This window comes from Molothrus aeneus, chromosome 1 (genome assembly GCF_037042795.1).
Source record: "Molothrus aeneus isolate 106 chromosome 1, BPBGC_Maene_1.0, whole genome shotgun sequence".
Classification (NCBI taxonomy): Eukaryota; Metazoa; Chordata; class Aves; order Passeriformes; family Icteridae; genus Molothrus; species Molothrus aeneus.
In genome coordinates this window covers 43,668,513-43,685,685 of record NC_089646.1, presented here as the reverse complement: position 1 = coordinate 43,685,685, position 17,173 = coordinate 43,668,513, and the positions used below count along the sequence as shown (strand labels likewise).

General features: G+C 36.4%; 1 protein-coding gene across 2 annotated transcripts in view; it reads left to right on the top strand.

Annotated features, from left to right (window-relative positions):
* CPNE4 (copine 4) overlaps positions 1-17,173 on the top strand; it is a 229,349-nt gene that overhangs the window by 181,696 nt on the left and 30,480 nt on the right. For both annotated transcript variants that reach the window (XM_066555959.1, XM_066555953.1), the window contains 3 exons: positions 2,463-2,549; positions 3,106-3,165; positions 8,592-8,725. In XM_066555959.1, the coding sequence (XP_066412056.1) occupies positions 2,463-2,549; positions 3,106-3,165; positions 8,592-8,725 (281 nt within the window). The remainder of the gene's footprint in view (positions 1-2,462; positions 2,550-3,105; positions 3,166-8,591; positions 8,726-17,173) is intronic.

Below are 17,173 nucleotides of genomic sequence, written 5' to 3'. Positions count from 1 at the left end.
AAGTGAAGATTGAGCTTTGTGAAGAACAGTCTTACTGGCTTTTTTTAAGCCTATGAACTGGGAAATGTCTTATCTCTCCTCTCTTATTCCCTTCCCTTCGTTATACTATCATCAACAGATTTAATAAGTGCAAAATTGTTCTTTCCTTTTGTTTTCCTATTTTCTGTAAATTTTCTAGTCTGTTCTATCCTTTGCTGTATTATCCACATAAACCAATAATGTTAGTGACTTGCACATAGAATATTTTAATGAGCTTTAGTAGTTACTGAGATTGTTATCCATACATCTCAAAATGCTTTGCAAAGTAAGTGAACATTGATAATTGCATTTTACAGCTAGCAAAGGGAACCTGAGATATTATTTTCTCTCTTGAAGTTATGTTTTATGCCACTTTGGTCCTTATTTGTTATAAACTTCTTCCATAAAAATACTATGGAAATTTCTTTTTTCAGGTTTATATAATCCTTTTCCTAAGAAGAGAAATTATATGCATAGTATATGGCTTCATATAGGTCAGGCCTTGTTTAAATAAGCAGATTGAAAAAATATTCATGTTGAGTGGTGCTAGAATTAAGGGTGTTCACCTTGGATGTTCAGGGGAAAGCTAACGCACCTCTCCAGTGTACTTCAGTGTCAAAGGGAGGAATGCAAATCCTGTCTCCTATTTTTTCTTTCTATTTGATATATTGCAGTTTATCTATGAAATACAGACAGCATGATTTCTTTGATAGAAATGCTTTGAGTAAGTGTGCAGACAGCTGTGTGTTAAACCATTTTGCCTGACAGCAACCTATCGAGATTAGGCAGTGCTTTTGCGTTGCTTTCAGACCCAAATATGAGCTTATTGCACTCCAGTGTTGTGTTACAGAGCACTCTCTTTGGTGAGAAAAGAAGGGATTTTATTTCTTGAGCCTGACTGCTTCTCTTGAGCAGAGAAAAAATGTTTACGGAGGATTTCCCCTGAACACGAGGGTCAGTATCTGCCCTTCTTCTCAGTTGGAAAATCTGTTTCCCAATACAATAACTGAGCTGTAGGCTAGCTGGGAGAGCAAGCAGATGTGCTTCCTGCAGTTGGAGCAGTTTTTTTGTCTTTTCCTATTCTTCACTCTGTCGCCTGTCTCCATTTCACAGTGATGAAGATAGCTCTCCTCTGCTGTGCAGAAATGGTCTCATATTGCTCCAAAGCCATATGTTTTGCCTTCTCTTTTTTGATTTTTGACAAAATCTCTGAGTCTAGAATACTTCAGAGACATCCAAATAATTGCTGTTAGACAGTGGTTTGAAGCTTGATGAAATTTCTGGGGCTGAGCACAAAGTAAAAACAGGTTTTGGTGCTCCAACACTTTGCTAAAATATATCACATATGTACCTCACTGTAGACAAAGTATTGTAACACTTAGGCAGGCTTTCATTGTAGGAAAAACACTGTAACACTTAAGACGTGTTTCATTTCAAAATGTCATAATAGAGATTTTTAGATAATAGATCATTCTGGTTCCTTTTGGAATTCTATTTCTTTCTGTTACCCAGTATCACATGTTTTGTATCCACACTTGAGAACAGCTCCCTGAAGGGAAATAGTAATGTTATTAACCACATTAACAGCATATTAGAGATAAAAATCTGTATATACAAATGCCAGTAGGCACTTGTATGTACAAATGTACATTTTACTCCTGCAGTAAAAGGCATGAATAATACTGTAAACATTAGAGGTGAGGGTCTGAAGGCTTGGCCTTATCACTCTGCCTGAAACCAGAGGAAGGCATTTCAAGTGGAAATTATTAAGAACCTGGAAGATGTTATGAAAAGAATGAGATGTATTCTAGTAACAAGGCAGGATTGTTGTGCTGTAAAATTGACTATAAAGAAAGCTATAAAAAATTTCAGAAAGGGATTTTAATATATTCTTATGGATAAGTTTCAAATCTATCATTAGTTAACTGCATCTTTGTGAACATTTTACTCATTTTCTTAACTTTTTATTTTGCTATCAGACTTAAAGGAGAAAGTGAGATGATTGCTGACCAGAATTTTTATAATCATGAGTTTAATACAAAAGTCAGTGCTACTGTGACAACAGTTTTGTAGTTAATACAATGCATCAGGTTACTCTCTCCAGTATTTTCATTTGTATTAAGTTCCTTCCTTTTTTGTCTCTCAAAAGATCCTCAATCTTGCTTATGTAACACCTCAAACTCCAAGACTGGAAGATGGCAACAAAGTAATCTGGATGTCTCCCTCAGTGCCATGTCCACATGTATATGTTCAAAGACTGATCTTTGCCCTGGGCCTTTTTCTATTCTCTGCATAGTTAACAGTTTTCTTCTTTTTTTCCTCTCTGTGCACCATTGTCTGTAATGATTTAGTCAACTGTGGAAATTGGGCAGTGCAGTTTTTGTTAATTATTCAATCTGTACATAAAATTTTCCCGCAGAGAATGACTGCTATTTTTTTCACAGGTACAATGGGAATGCATTAATCCCAAGTACAAAGCAAAGAAAAAGAACTACAAGAACTCAGGCATTGTCATCCTTAACCAGTGCAAGGTAAATATATGTTTTGCTCTTTGACTGTTTCTTTACTAAGCTCTCAGTGATACATTTCGATGTTCCTTGGAACAAAGTGGAACAGCCCGTAGAATAGCAAAGGAAACTATCCCCTACAAAAAGTAAAGGCAAGGACTTGAATCTCAAAAGCAAGTTGACTGTCCTCAACTCTTGTTTCATTTCTCTTGCCCTATCCCCACTCTTGTACAATGGAAAAGACAATACTAAACTCTAACAGCTAAATACTCTCCAACTTTGTGTGTATCCCTTGTCATACTTCCCTTATATCTACACCATTGCTCTTGTTTCTCCTGAACAAACGGCAAAATTTTCTCTGACTTCCCACTGAGATGATGGTTCTGCTTTTTTGTTTTCCTTTCTGTAGGTTAGAAATTTTTTTTCCGTTTCTAATTTTGTTTCTGTCTCAAACTGTATTTAATGACTCTACCTTATTTTCAGTTGGTCCCTCTTCTCCTTCCAATTTTTTTTTTCAGGCAGTTTTCCTATGTTTTATCAGTACACAGCTAAGTTGAATGTCTTGCTTTCTTGTCTGCAGATACACAAGATGCATTCTTTCTTAGATTATATCATGGGAGGCTGCCAAATACAGTTTACAGTAAGTGTCTTACTTCTCTAACTTGTTTTGAAGAAAAGGAATCCCCTTAGATACCAATTCATTACTTTCAGAGAAATGATTCTTACATGCCATTCCTTGGTAAATTATTGAGTTCTTCTTGCAAAATGTATTAAGGGCCAGCCTTCCTTTCCAGAATGAGTCCCCTGTTAAAGCAAGTTGTTTCCCCTGAAATGGTGCCATAATGAAAGTCACACGCAGTGAGATCCAGCCAGGGACTTTTCTCTGTCAGCCTGGGGTAAATGCTGGTGTTTCATAGCTCAGCCATAGCTACCAAGTAAGATGGTACTACAGGGGGTCACAGCTCTAATTTAGAGTGTATTCAGAAACTATTCACTTCAAGGAACAGGGTGTAAAAGGATTTGCAGGGCTCTTCATAAATAGAAATACAGGTTTTTGTATTTCCAGTTAATAAATTTAGAAACATTAAATGATGTGTGGGTTTGATCTTTTTTGTATCATGTGTCTGAAAATTAATATACTTAATATAATGTAATATGAATTAACTATAATGTGATAATGAATATATCAGTTTTTCCCATAGCATAGGAATACAGATTGTGGCTCAGTTCCAATCTGGTTTATGTGATTTGTAATTTATGCCAGCTAAAGGGCTAAAATCTTATGCATAAAGGTAATATTCTTCTTCTGGAAATCTTTTCTTTTCCTGTAGCATCCTGCCCTATTTCTGCTCCCACGTATAAAGTAGCAGATACTGACATGTTCCATTTCACATCTTTCAGGCAAGCCTCCATTTTCCAAAAAGATTTGACAAAAAAAGAAAGATTTTTTTAATTGTACCAGAAAGTTCTAGCAGCAGCTATAGACAGTAGTGGATTGTCTTCTTGTGTTCAGATCAGATTTTTGAAGTGTTAAACATGGACTTTGCCCATACTCATCACAAACTCATTCGATAGACCCAGAACTGAGGACTGTTTTGGTTTTGAAGAAAATACCTTCTGCAGTGGACAAAGATCTTTATAATTGTATTCCCTCATGTAAAGCATACTGTGTAATTACTTCTCTGCCTTACCTGGCTACTTCTTCTTTTACCCTGCGTACCAGCAATGCACATTCCTCCTTGAAGTCTGAAATTTCCCAGTCACTGGAAGCCCCTTTAACATATCTTTTCTGACATTTCCTCCCTAAAATATGACTGGAAGAACTCAATTATCAAATTTATTCAAGGTCATTATCAGAAAGACATTAATGCCTTCAGGTTATATTTGAAAGACTTTTCTACTTAGGCACATGCAAAAACCAGTTAATAGGCATTTCCCACAACTCCAGCTCAATAACAGGTTATATTTGAAAGACTTTTCTACTTAGGCACATGCAAAAACCAGTTAATAGGCATTTCCCACAACTCCAGCTCAATAACAGGAGCACTGCCACCATTAGAAAGTATCCAGGGATTTACATATTAAATTACAGCTTTTCAAACTCTGATTCTTCATAACTGTTTTCCAATGGAAGAGCAGGTTCTTAGTGCAACGAAGGGTTATGGGAATTTGCTTGCCTTTTATTTACTTGTCACAGATTTCCTATTAGTAGGCTGCAAAACACAAGTTTGAAAGTGGTAGGGCAAATGAGTTAAAGTGGATAGTGGCTTCTACTGTATTTTACTGTATTTCATTTTACTAAAATGAAATAAACAATTGGTTACAGAAAGCTTAAGTAAGGTCATCTTCAAGGATGGGCAGTGAGGACATAAAAGAAATGGAACAGTCATTATATTGTCAACCACAGAGATCCCTGAATTACTGTTCCCCTCAATGGCAAATCCACAGTATTGTGTAAACTCATTCCTATCAATTTTCAACCTGCAGGGACCCAGGGTAAGCCACTGTTACGTCTCTGTACCTATGGCTGTCTGCATCCATAACCCACTGGTTCTACCTCAACATCCTCACAAACTGGCTCTCCACATATGTTCCTCCACTCTTCTTCCAGCAGTCCTCAGCACAGACTGGTTGTGAGATGTGTTTTTGTTTGCCAAAATGAATTCTCCAGTGGTCACTGAAAGAAAAGGATGCAGCCTGCTGGGGAGATATTCTGTTCTCCCTTGCTTTCTGCATGCATCATATAATCTCTTCATATAGTCCTAATCTGATTAATTCAGACCACTGAAACAGAGGAGGCCTATTCCTTGGACTTTCCCAGATTTCCATTTTTTCTAACTGTAGTGGATTTGGGATTGCTTGAAACTCTCCTGATACGTGTATTGTTGTTGTCGCTGTCCTAATATTAATGGTGTTTCTGTTGAGTTCGTGCTGTGTACAGGCAGTATGACACAACTGTGATTTGAAAGGGCACTTGCTGAGGGAGGGAAGCTGGGATGCTAGGCACACATTTGATAACAAAAAGCTGTAGTGTGATGTACCTGATAATTTCAGGCACTAATGGAAGCCTTGGTAACATCATGCTGTGCATTCTTGGGATACTTTGTAGCTTGATGGTAGAAACATGGTTTGTAGTTAGAAAGAATGTCTCTGTAAAATGAAAGTAAACTTTTCCTTCGCTTTACAACCAGTTATTAAGAAGCTTTCATCTATAGAGATCAATAGTGCTGATTCCAGCCCTCTATTTTTAAGCCCAGCTTATTGCCAAACACTGTATCTCTTATCAGAGAGTGTACCCTGCTGCAGAAGAAATGTTCAGAGGTTGGCAGTGCAAATGGGTCTGTAGTCAGAAGACATTTTCATCACTTCAGGAAATACAGCAGAAAGCATGTGTAATGTGCATAAAGGAACTGTAATAGAAAGATATATTGGACAGATACTCTCTCAGGCAGGTCACGGTGTTGGGCAGCCTGATTTGTTGCTGACAGATCTAGCAGGAGGTCCCAGCTATGTAGGATGTTTTGAGTGTAGTAAAAATCACCCTTTTACAAGTCTGAGGATAAAAAAGAAGCTGGTACTGAGTGTAGTTATTGTTCTGTTATTCTCTTATTTAGCTGAGGGAAGATGACTGCTACACTTGAACTGATACATGTAAAGATACACTGATAAAATCTAATGCTCGCACGCTAAGATTCCTACTTTACTGCCCAAAAGATAAGCTCAATTGTGATATTAACATAACTTTTGTCATATATTAACTTATATTTACAAGTCCTTATCCAATGTATTTGCACAAGACCTTGGTCCTGTTGGGTAATGCTAAAGGAGCAGAGCTCTGCATCGTTATTTTGGAATCGTGGCAATTTACAGCAGTCATCTTTCTTATAATTCTCCTTATGGGAGTCAAACAGAGATTTGGATCAAATTCAAGAAGCATGCTGCATCCAAGTACAAATATTCATAAATTCTTCATCATAGGAAATTAGGATATTTTTTTACTTATCAGCAGACCTCTACTTCAAGGACCATTTCCAAAAGGAAATTTGTTCCAGGAAGTTGGTGTTTTTTTTGCTTTCCCAAACACTAGCCACAGGCTTTTTTCCAAGCTTATGAAACCCACTCCTTATTCCTATTCCGTATTCTTGATTTCATTTCCAAAGCAGTTAGCCATAAAGGGAGACTTGTCCAGATCTGTTTGAGGTGTCACTAAAGTCTTGTTAATGGGTTTTAGGGTTTTGGGATTGTCAGTAAAGACACCTACTTTAAACAATTTTACAGGAATCCTCTTTGTTTCCCTATCATACGTGGCATTTTTGTGCTTTCTGTAATCAAATTAAGGTTGAATTATTATCAGAGAAAATATACTTATTTTTAAGAAAATATGCATACCTTGAATAAGATTTTTTACAAAAATAATTCCCCCAAACTAAGTTCATAGAAACATCCATGGATTTCTCTTGAGTTTCACAAACCACTAATGTTGTTTTCTTAGTCTGTTAAATATGTGTAGTGTTCCTCAGTTATGTGCCCTCAAAAGTGAAGTCATGAGAGGCTTTCCATTGATTTATTCAAGTTAAATCCAGATACCATTTTTGGAAAAAGATCTATGTGGAAAACAAACTCAGTGCTTTGGTGCCTGAGCAGTGAGTAGGAAGCAGAGGTGAAAGACTACTCTTACTTGCAAGCCAAAAAGCTCTTCTCTCTCCTGACTGGATGTGGTGAGGTGCCAAGGGTTCATGGATGATCAAGGCAAAGAAGGGATTTCCAAGCCTACTAGAGGTTAGTTTCTTCAGCTAAAAGATAGAGGTGAAAAATCAGAACCAATGGAGGAAAGCTGTGTTTGGTTGACCTAGTATATTTCCCTTTAAATTTTTAGCAACAAAAATAAGTTTCAGAAGGGCTGTGTAATTTTTTTTAGGAAGCATGAAAATGTCATGTTTCATTTTCATTTTGAAGCTGCATAAAGTAGTGTTCCCTGTGCCAAGCAGAGGCTGCAGCTGGGGAAGCTGAACATTTGCAAAAGCAAGCTGTGCCTTCAGAGTTCTTTTTGCAGCCTTTAACAAGACCCTTTCTTACTTTTCAGCTAAACCGTAAAACTGAAATCTGAACTTGCTGCATTTGTCTATTGAATATTCAGGTGTAATGGGTTTTTTAGAGAAATGGGTTATTGGACACATGAACATTTTATAAATGGCTTTGTTCCCTCTGTAAAACCCTTGGGATTCTTGTTGCTTCTCTTAGGAATTCCTATAAAGCAGCATCACAAATTCAGCAGAGGTCTTTCTGAGCCGTAACTAAGGAAGATGCATGCCAGAGCCTACCTTCAGTGAGACATATAAAGAGCATTTTAAAAGGGAGAAATTAATTTTAAGATGATTCATTAATACTTGCTTTTGCATTGACTACTGCCCACAATCTTCTCCAAGGTTTTTCAAAAACAACAGCAAAAAATATTTGCAGGATTCAAGCTTTACTTTTTTACCCTGCAGCTCATGTTTAAGCTTGCTATCAGCTGTGAAATAGGAAGGGTTAATTTTTAATGTTTAAATGTTTTGAAGAGAAAACATACCAGACAAGCAATATCTACTACTACAGCCACAGTAATGATTAAAATAGCTAAGAAATATCCCTAATTGGAATTCTAATGTATAGTTTTAGTAGGACTTGTAACTCTCTATGGACATTTTTGCTGCAAAGCTTTTATGTCCTGAATGTCACCTGAGCTGGAATAATTTAATTAAGTATGAGAACCTAGAGATAGTTAATTTGATTCATTTGTATTAGAACATAATTTTCCCCATAGAATAGTAATGCAGGTAATTTTTAACCTAATTATGCCATTTTCATTTTATTATCTCTTATTTTATAAACTGTCATTTGCTTCTACGTATATTTACATGTGCAATCCTAATTCCAATTTGATTAAATGTACTGTAAAATGACCTTTGCTGTGAGGCCACTATCTCTTTGCTGCAGCAGATTATTTCTGGTAAAGACATATAGTTGCTGTAGGTGTGTTTATGCTCAGAAGAGCTCTGCAGCACAATGACTTCTCTTCTTTTCCAGGTAGCTATAGATTTCACTGCATCCAACGGCGACCCCAGGAACAGCTGCTCGCTGCACTACATCCATCCCTATCAGCCCAACGAGTACCTGAAAGCTTTGGTAGCTGTTGGGGAGATTTGCCAAGACTATGACAGGTAAATAACCATGTTTGGTTGCAGAGTTGTCTTTAGAAAGTGTTTTCACAGTGTGAAATTAATGACTGCCTGTGGCTGGCTGCAGAGGCTCCATGTTTAGGCATTTATGAAGAATGACAGAAAGATTAGTCTACCTTAACCTCCTTTTGGGAGTGACACTGGGTTTAGATTAGTTTCATGATAAAGAAAGTCACAGTTCTTGACTGTTTGGCTGATTTGTGTGTTAAGTTTCAGGTTGGTATTCACATGTTAAAATTACATGTTAGGGTGGATTGTTCATGTGTTCAAGAGTAACAGCTTGGAGCCAGTTTTGTAGATGCTGGCAGCATCCTTTCTGATACACTTGGGAGTCTCTGCCCTATTCTACTGAAAAGTGTTCCTGAGACATTGACTTTGAAACTGGACTTGTAGTTGCCCAAACTGCTTATTGATGATATCTATTTTTAGAAGTAAACCCATGGCCTTTTTCAGTGCTCTCCTGGCCTGTTGAACATTGCAGCCTCTTCTAAAATAAATGTTGAAAGGTAGTGTGTGTACACAACATGCCCTTAAATAAACAAACAAATGCAAGTAATTGAACCAAATATGCTTTGATTACATTATGTACTTCTGTTGCTTTCAAATAGGCTGCCTGCTTCTATCAAATTAATTTCCCATTATTAATTTAATTACTGAGTGCATTTCCTTTAAATGTTCTTTTTCTGGTGATGAGACACGGTATCTTACACAGCTGCTCTTTCTAATATTTGCGCATATGATAGACATCCACCCACCACTTTGCCATATGTAAATACCAGACCACAAGAAAAAAAGGTATTTCCAGTCAAATTTGAGTTAAACTTTCTGCATAAATTGTGGAGTGACTTCAGAAGTCAGCCACCTGCTCAGAGGCACTTCCATTTGCATGGTAATGAAATGTCTTCTCAAAAATGACAAAAATACTGTTCTCTTATGAGTTCTGTAAGAATTTGATGGTCAGATTTAGTTAATGAATTTGAGAAAATTAATATTTTATTGTAAGTGAACTGTGAACTCCCCAGCGATTATGCAGTAATTTAGTAATTACTAGCAATAATTCAGAACAGTAATAAATTTCAAAAAAATAGGGAAAGGAGTAAAATGGGCTGATTTATACACATAGAATTTTTGATTTTATCACTTAAATTGTGGGGTTTTTTATAAAATTAAACAGTTAAGTGGCACAGTCCCTTCTATGCAGAAATATTAACTCCAAATCAGGATTTTTCTCTCAATAAGTATATTCCAATCAGTACCAAAAAACCAGCCAGTTATTTTTTAAATGAAATCATCAGCATCATTCTGTTCTATTGTGCTGCAGAAAATGCCTATTGATGCCAATCAGCACAACTGAGGGTGTGTGAGCAATGATCTAAGGCTGAACAATAGCCAGTTGTTTTCCCATGAAGATGTTGCCTTTTGGGCACAAGTTTGACCTGTACATGTTCTCAAGCTGTGGCACTATGAATTTATTCCCATGGACAAGTTGATTCAACATGGTCAGTGTTTTCTGATCCAAATGTCAAGTGAAGACTTTTTCTTTATACTTGCACATTTTGAATCCAGTAACTTGGAAAGGAGAATTTAAAATTTTTCAAAAGAAGGAAAGAAATTAGGAGGAGCAAGTCTTCACACAAAATGATCTACAGATTCTGTATAGACCTTTTTTGTGTTGAGTTGCAGCCTTTGTATATCTGAGCAAATATAATCTACAAGGAAATTTTCTGTATATACAGTGAAAAAAAATACAAATTCATTAAAAATCTGAAATGTGGCACAGATCCATAATTGCTCCAGTGAGTCCAGTTGGGCTTCAGATAATGGAGCAGGACATCTGTTTCCATATTAAGACAAGCCAGAGGTAAAAAGAAACAGACTTGCTAAACCTAAGGGCTGTTTAGAGCCAGAGTGTCATCATTTGCCTGGGGGCATGTATTTAATAAGATTAGAATATGAGATCACACAATAGTACTGCTCTTATGTGAAATTTTATAGTTTGTACCCATGAATTATCTCAAATAGGCAGAACTGGCTGATTTCAATCCAAACCAAGAAAAATAGAGTGATTTTACCTTCGTCTTGGGATTAATGTATTTGCATCAAACGTAGATGAGTAAAGTAAAATGTGTTGTTTGCAATACTTTTTGCATTCCAATAGCAGAGCTGTAGAATTCTAAGTACTTTTGCTACTTATATAAGCAGACTGGGTTTTTTAATTGTAAAAAAAAAATAAATATGGTTATTAATTAAAATACTTCCTTCATTAGAAACATTTAAATTTATTTGTATGTTGGGAGGAATTGGATTAGCAAGTAATACATAGAGAGACTACATTCAAAATGCAAATTTTTCTTTTATAAACTCTAGCTAGTTTGATCAATCAAGCCAAATCTTCTCATAATCTAGGTTTCTGTACAAATCAGCCTAGCACAATGCACCTGTAAGCAATTAATGCTCCAAATGAAGTGTTGCCTCACATCTCTAGGTACAGTGGAATAAACCCTGCTCATCCAAGAGCACTTTTATCCACATGGTTCAGAGATTCCTGAAACAGTTAAATGAGTAGAGCCATTTTGCATAGTTAAGCGTGAAAGAATAAGATTGGTTCTTTTATCAGCAATATTCAGAGAATGAGAGAGACACTGATTATTGTCCTGATTGTAGAATTGCTGCAGTCTTGTAGGAATAGGCCAATCTGATAATGATAAGGGAAATGGAAGAGCTGTTCACCTGCACAAAATACTTAATGTTTTATCTATATGGTAGCATTGTTTCAGGCTATGACAACGTTTTTCATAAGAGTGAAGATAGAGTTTGCAGGTGATATAACCAGTGGCTAAGCAACAGCAGCAGTGGATCATAAAGGAAGGAGAAATATTCATTAGTTTTAAGGAATTAGGTTCTAAAATGCAGTTAGAAACACTGGAAAGAGGAAAACACATTAAAAACTTGAAAATAAGAAGACAGCTTCATGGAGAATTTATTTTAAGATAAATGACTCATGAATGTTTAAAAACAACCTCATGAAGTAATAAGTGAGAAATACGTATTTCTGTTTAAAAATTTTCACAAGCTTTCTTTTATATTAAAAGTTACATCACTGGTATGATTTTACCTTGAAATTGTGCAAGTCCAGTCCACCTTATTTAGCATAGAGAAACAGGGGAAAATTATGAAAAATCATTGGACACTGAAGTGCTTAATATTTAAAGATCAGCTTCTGTATCATTTCATATTTATTGTTTTACCTCAGTAATTTCTGTATGGAGTTCTCTGTATCAGAAGTCAAATAAAATGTTTTCTGGTGACCAGCAATACCAGCCTAGCCAGGATCCTGAAAAATCAGTTGATCACTACTATATACATGTATATTCCCTCTACATGTTTTGCACAATGAGTTAGGAAGTTTATTTAAGGCAGGTGGGATTAAACCCAACTCTCTGTGCTGGCTTAGGGCTTCTAACCTTCAACAGCTCTGGTTGAACAATGGTTTTGGCCACCCATTAGTTTTGGAGCCTGGTGGAGACCCCTTCAAGAGAATGCTGCTTTCAAAGGGTGGGTGGCAGGTGTCTTTGCTGGTTGAACACCCATATATGAGGAAAAGCAAACTAATCCAAAAATTGAAATAAAGTATCTGTGACTAAAATCTTATAAAAGCCATGAAGCTCTCTTAAGTCATATAATAATTTTGAATGTGTCTTGTTCTGCATGGCAGCTTTTGCCCAAAGCTTTTCAATTTGTATGATAAAACTGAATCCTGCTTGGCATGGAACAACAACACCTATTTGGAAGCCAGAGGGAAAAAAAACTGGGGAATCAGGGAACATTTGCTTTCCCATTTTGTCCCAGCATAATGTCTGTCCATGTCCTGACCGCAAGTCAGACCTGAACTACCTCTTTTTATATAAAACCAGAGGTGTAGTTGTGTATATATTAATGTATAGGTATGCATATAACACAGAGCTATTAAATATACTTATGTATGTACAATATTTAGTGTTAATACAGAGCCATTCAGTAAAAAAAAAGATTTTTTAGTGCTGTTTACATCTTCCCTCTGTGCAGAGCAAAGCCATAAACCACAATAACAACAGTGCTCACAGTTTATTAAAATGGCTGGTGCTTTGATCCTAATGATTTGTTTTACCAGTGCTGGAATACAAGCAAGTAGCCATGAGTGTAGCTCATCTTTCATTCTGCAGTGATTGCTGTTTCTATCAAAGGAAAAATGGGCTGGAATGGGACTGTAAATAGCTTGTTTGCAAGGATAAATGTTTTCCTTGTACACAATGCTAAAGGCTGAAATACTTCCTAAATGATCTTACATTATTGCAGGTTTTAATGATGTTATTGTGGGTAAAGCCGATGGCAGGTCTTACAAATCTGCTCCTCACTTTGAATTCTGATTTCTGCAGTTAGTAGTTGTTTTTTTTCCTGTGCTTATTAATAATCTCATTAAATTACATTAAATATTTATCTTTGCATTAAAACTTCTGTTCTGAATCAGCAGGACACTAGAGCTTATTATCTAATCCAATTGAATTCAGTCTGACTCAAGCTAATCCTGAGGTATTAAGCAAAGTATAGATGGCACTAAGATGGAATTAAGAGTTTTACTGAATTTGAACTTTATTATTAATTGTTTGTCCCACACACAAATGTCCAGTGCCTCCCATTTACCTGGCTGATTTTTTTTTATTTTTTCCCTACACCTAGTTTTATGTTTGTGCATACATTCAGATTCTTCATTGGATTAATAAAAAGCATTCACAAACAAGTAGGAGAATCAGTTTTTGTGTGATAAATCAATATTCATTCATTGAAAATACAAGATTAGATGTAGTTTATCAAATGCCTTTTACTGCATTATCAAATGCAAAAGCATTTACTGCATTGGATATTTGTGGAACTTCCTATTCTTGATGGGCCATACCCATTCTTATCTAGGCACTCAATGCATGATTCCATGTATTTGACCATATAGTTTGGTAAAGTCCTGTCAAATTTATCTTTTTTTAATTCAAAATAGTCTTCATCCTTAATTATTTTAAATCTCTCTGTTAATTCATTCACTCTTAAAGATACTGCAGATTTTTCTTCAGTTTCAAGATTCCTTGAAACACATGGAAGATAAACTCTGTTTCCTGACACTGATGTTTTCTTTTCATTAGGTAAATAGTCTCCTTAACTCTAAGTCCTCAAGTAACTCCTTGAAAGTGACATTCACACTGAGATCATATGTTAACAAATAAACTGCTTGTGTAAAACATACTTGACTAGCAACCTCCCCAAAGGCCACAATGAGCAAAGAGTACATTATTCCTGCAAAGGGCAGGATTTATTTATGTGTAGAGCTCTACAAAATACTTAGGAATGAAAATTTAGAAACCAGGCCACATTCCACAAAAGACATGAAACTCCTGAGGTCAGTCTGTTTGCATCATTACCTTCTGCAAACAATTAATTGCAGCAGTTGCTGATTAAATGTAAAAATTGCTCTTTATGGTTTCTTTTTCATATTTTAGGCCTGAGCAAGTATGTTCACTATGACTGAAAACTGTTTATAAGCCCTTCCTTCTCTGTAAACTGCACTTCAAATTTTAGAAGGAAAAAAAATGAAAGGAGAAAATAAAAGGACCAGGGTTCCCAGCCCAATATGATGCTTTTGGTGTAGATCTAAGAAGTGAAAAAAAATACAAGCCTGAGTAGTTCCAACTGTCCCAGAAATATTTTTCCTGAGGTACCAGCAGAGGGCAGTTAGGGAAGAGAAAGAGAACGAGGGATTTGTAACGCAGTACATGTTATGGAAATCATATATAAATCAGTGCAATTAGTCCCAAATACAAATATCAGTCCATACTTAAATACTGTGCTTTCAATTAAGGCTTTAAGTGGAGAGAGAGCCCAGAGTTTACACCTTTCTTTAGTAATCAGGAGCTTATCCCCAGGAATCACTTAACGGGTCACTTCATCCTGAAGCTCTGTCTGGGTTGGTGGATGAAGACTCAGAAAGCTACCTTGACTGGAAGGATCTGTCCTAAATACCTTGAGGTAATTTTGCCAGACACCAAGAGAAAAACAGCAACTTGCTTTGGTTGTGATAGTAGTACAATTGTAGTTCATTAAAACTGAGGCAAAACAATGATGCCTAGAATTACTGGCACTATATCTGATATTAAATATTTCATGAACTTCCTACATAGAGCTGTAGATGTTAAAATTTTATCTACTCATGCAGATCAATAAATAAAAATATGCTTAATTATTAAGCATCTCTCTTTATCACTTTAATTACAGAAACAACCTTTCTCGAGGCTGTTTAGCAAAAAACCTGATTAGCATATCTAAACAAGTTCAAAAATCTTCAGGGAAAAGATATGAGTCTTTTTATATAGTGCTTTAATGGGACCAAATTTGCATAGTCATACAACAAAAGAAAAATAGAGAAACAATAACCTATACAGAAAAACTTGTAGCTTATGTTTGTCAACAAGCTCGGGTGTGGGTAAACATATTCTGAAGTGTTTGGATTACCCAGGTCTAGAACTGCACTGGCAAAAAGGAACCACTAAGAGTTTCCATTTTCAAACTGCAGGAAAATCCTTGGATTTAACAGCTGAGGACCTAGACTGGCACAATTACATAATGAATGCAAACATATATTCAGTATTTGACCTTGCAGAACCTGTCATTTGTAGACTTCTGCCTCATAAGGGTTCCCACATCACCAAGGAGTTTCCACAATCACTACTTTTTATCCCAAGAATCAGTACAGGAGAATTAGTCTCATACACCAACTGTGTTGGGAAGATGACTTCATAATGGCTTCTTTTGCCAATGTACAAGCATGCAGATGTGTGGGGGTGTGTGCACGTGTTTAAATACACGTCCACACATTTATACATATCTACATATATGTACACATCTATCTGCCCCTTATCTGGGCAGATCCTGACAGTTCTTGCAGCTCTGTCTTTCCCATTGCCAAGTGTTCATGTTTGTGTCTTCTTTGTGCCTTTTCTTCCAGGAACTCAGTTCCTGTGCCAGTGCACCAGTCACAAGCAGTCCCTTCCAAGCTTCTTTTGTTACGAAACTGCTTAGCTGCAGCTTCCTCCAAATGCTTTTCAGACCTCTGCTGCATTCTGTCAGCTGGTAAAAACCTGAAAATCTGAACTTTCTACATGGCTTTTCTGTGTGGTCTATACTATTTCTCAGCTCAGCTTGAAATCTCCTCTGAAGAGCATTGGTCAGTGCATTGACACTTTCCTGCAACTGTGCAAACTGGTACTGTAGGAATTTCTGTGTCAAAAGTCCTTTCTGAAGAAAACTACATGACATGTAAAGCCCTGCAAACATTGCATTCCACCTGCTGCTGTTGAAACCAGACATCTGTGTAAACAATAAGTAAATATGCATAAGTAAAGGAACAATTTCTGTTGTCATATTCACTGATGCCCTTTGATATTAATTTAGTGCACCTTTAGTCAATGCAATCCTTTCCACAATTTCAGAAGCATGACTTTCCTCTTTGCATTGTTAAGGACATAACTAGTTTAGTAATCCACTCCATTATATTAGGGTATAGCTGAGAATTATTCATATTTGGCAACCCATCTGTGGGGTAAATGAACACCTTGCCTGAGTTGACCTTAACAGTTTTATGTGTCCAATTGCTCAGTTAAAACTAGATAATTCTTGTGAATTAAGTTGCATTTATTATCTTAGTATCACCTCCAAATCATTGTGAAATCGAACTTGGTCAGAGATTCCAAATTATCAGATGAACAGAAGATAGTAACCCATTTCCTCCTGCATATTCAGTGATGCCTAGCTGAATGTGTGTAGTCATCAGTACACTTCAATTATGGTATTGCTCTAACTTATTTTCTTAGTGTTCTTCATTTTGACTTAATATCATTCCAGTCTTGGTAAAATTACATCTACAGCTCATTTGATCACATTAAGTCACTCTAGCCTCTCTATAAAAGTTTTATCCTGCTCATCCTAGAAAGTTCATTTGTATCTTGAGAGCATTTGATAAGAAATTCCTCTCCCAGCAGCTATCTGTATATATACATACATATATAGATATATAGATATATAGATATATATATACGCCAATGCAGTCCTGGTATCCCCTCTTCCCAGCACATCCCTTATGGACAGATATTTTCTGATATAAAATTGTTGCAGAGATCTCTTACCAACCCTTTTTAATGTAATTTGTAAAAAAGGACAGAATTATGTGCATATGTGGTGGCAGAGCTTTTGTTGTTGTGGTTGCCTAGTGCAGTACACACTGTAAGCCACACTTGTGGTTCAGGAGGGCAGCTCCCCCTCACTGTTCAGTCTGGGGGTCTTCACAACCTGATTGAATTCAGCCTCCTGACTGCAGTGCTGCCTCCAAGATATGTCAGATTTTAAACATCT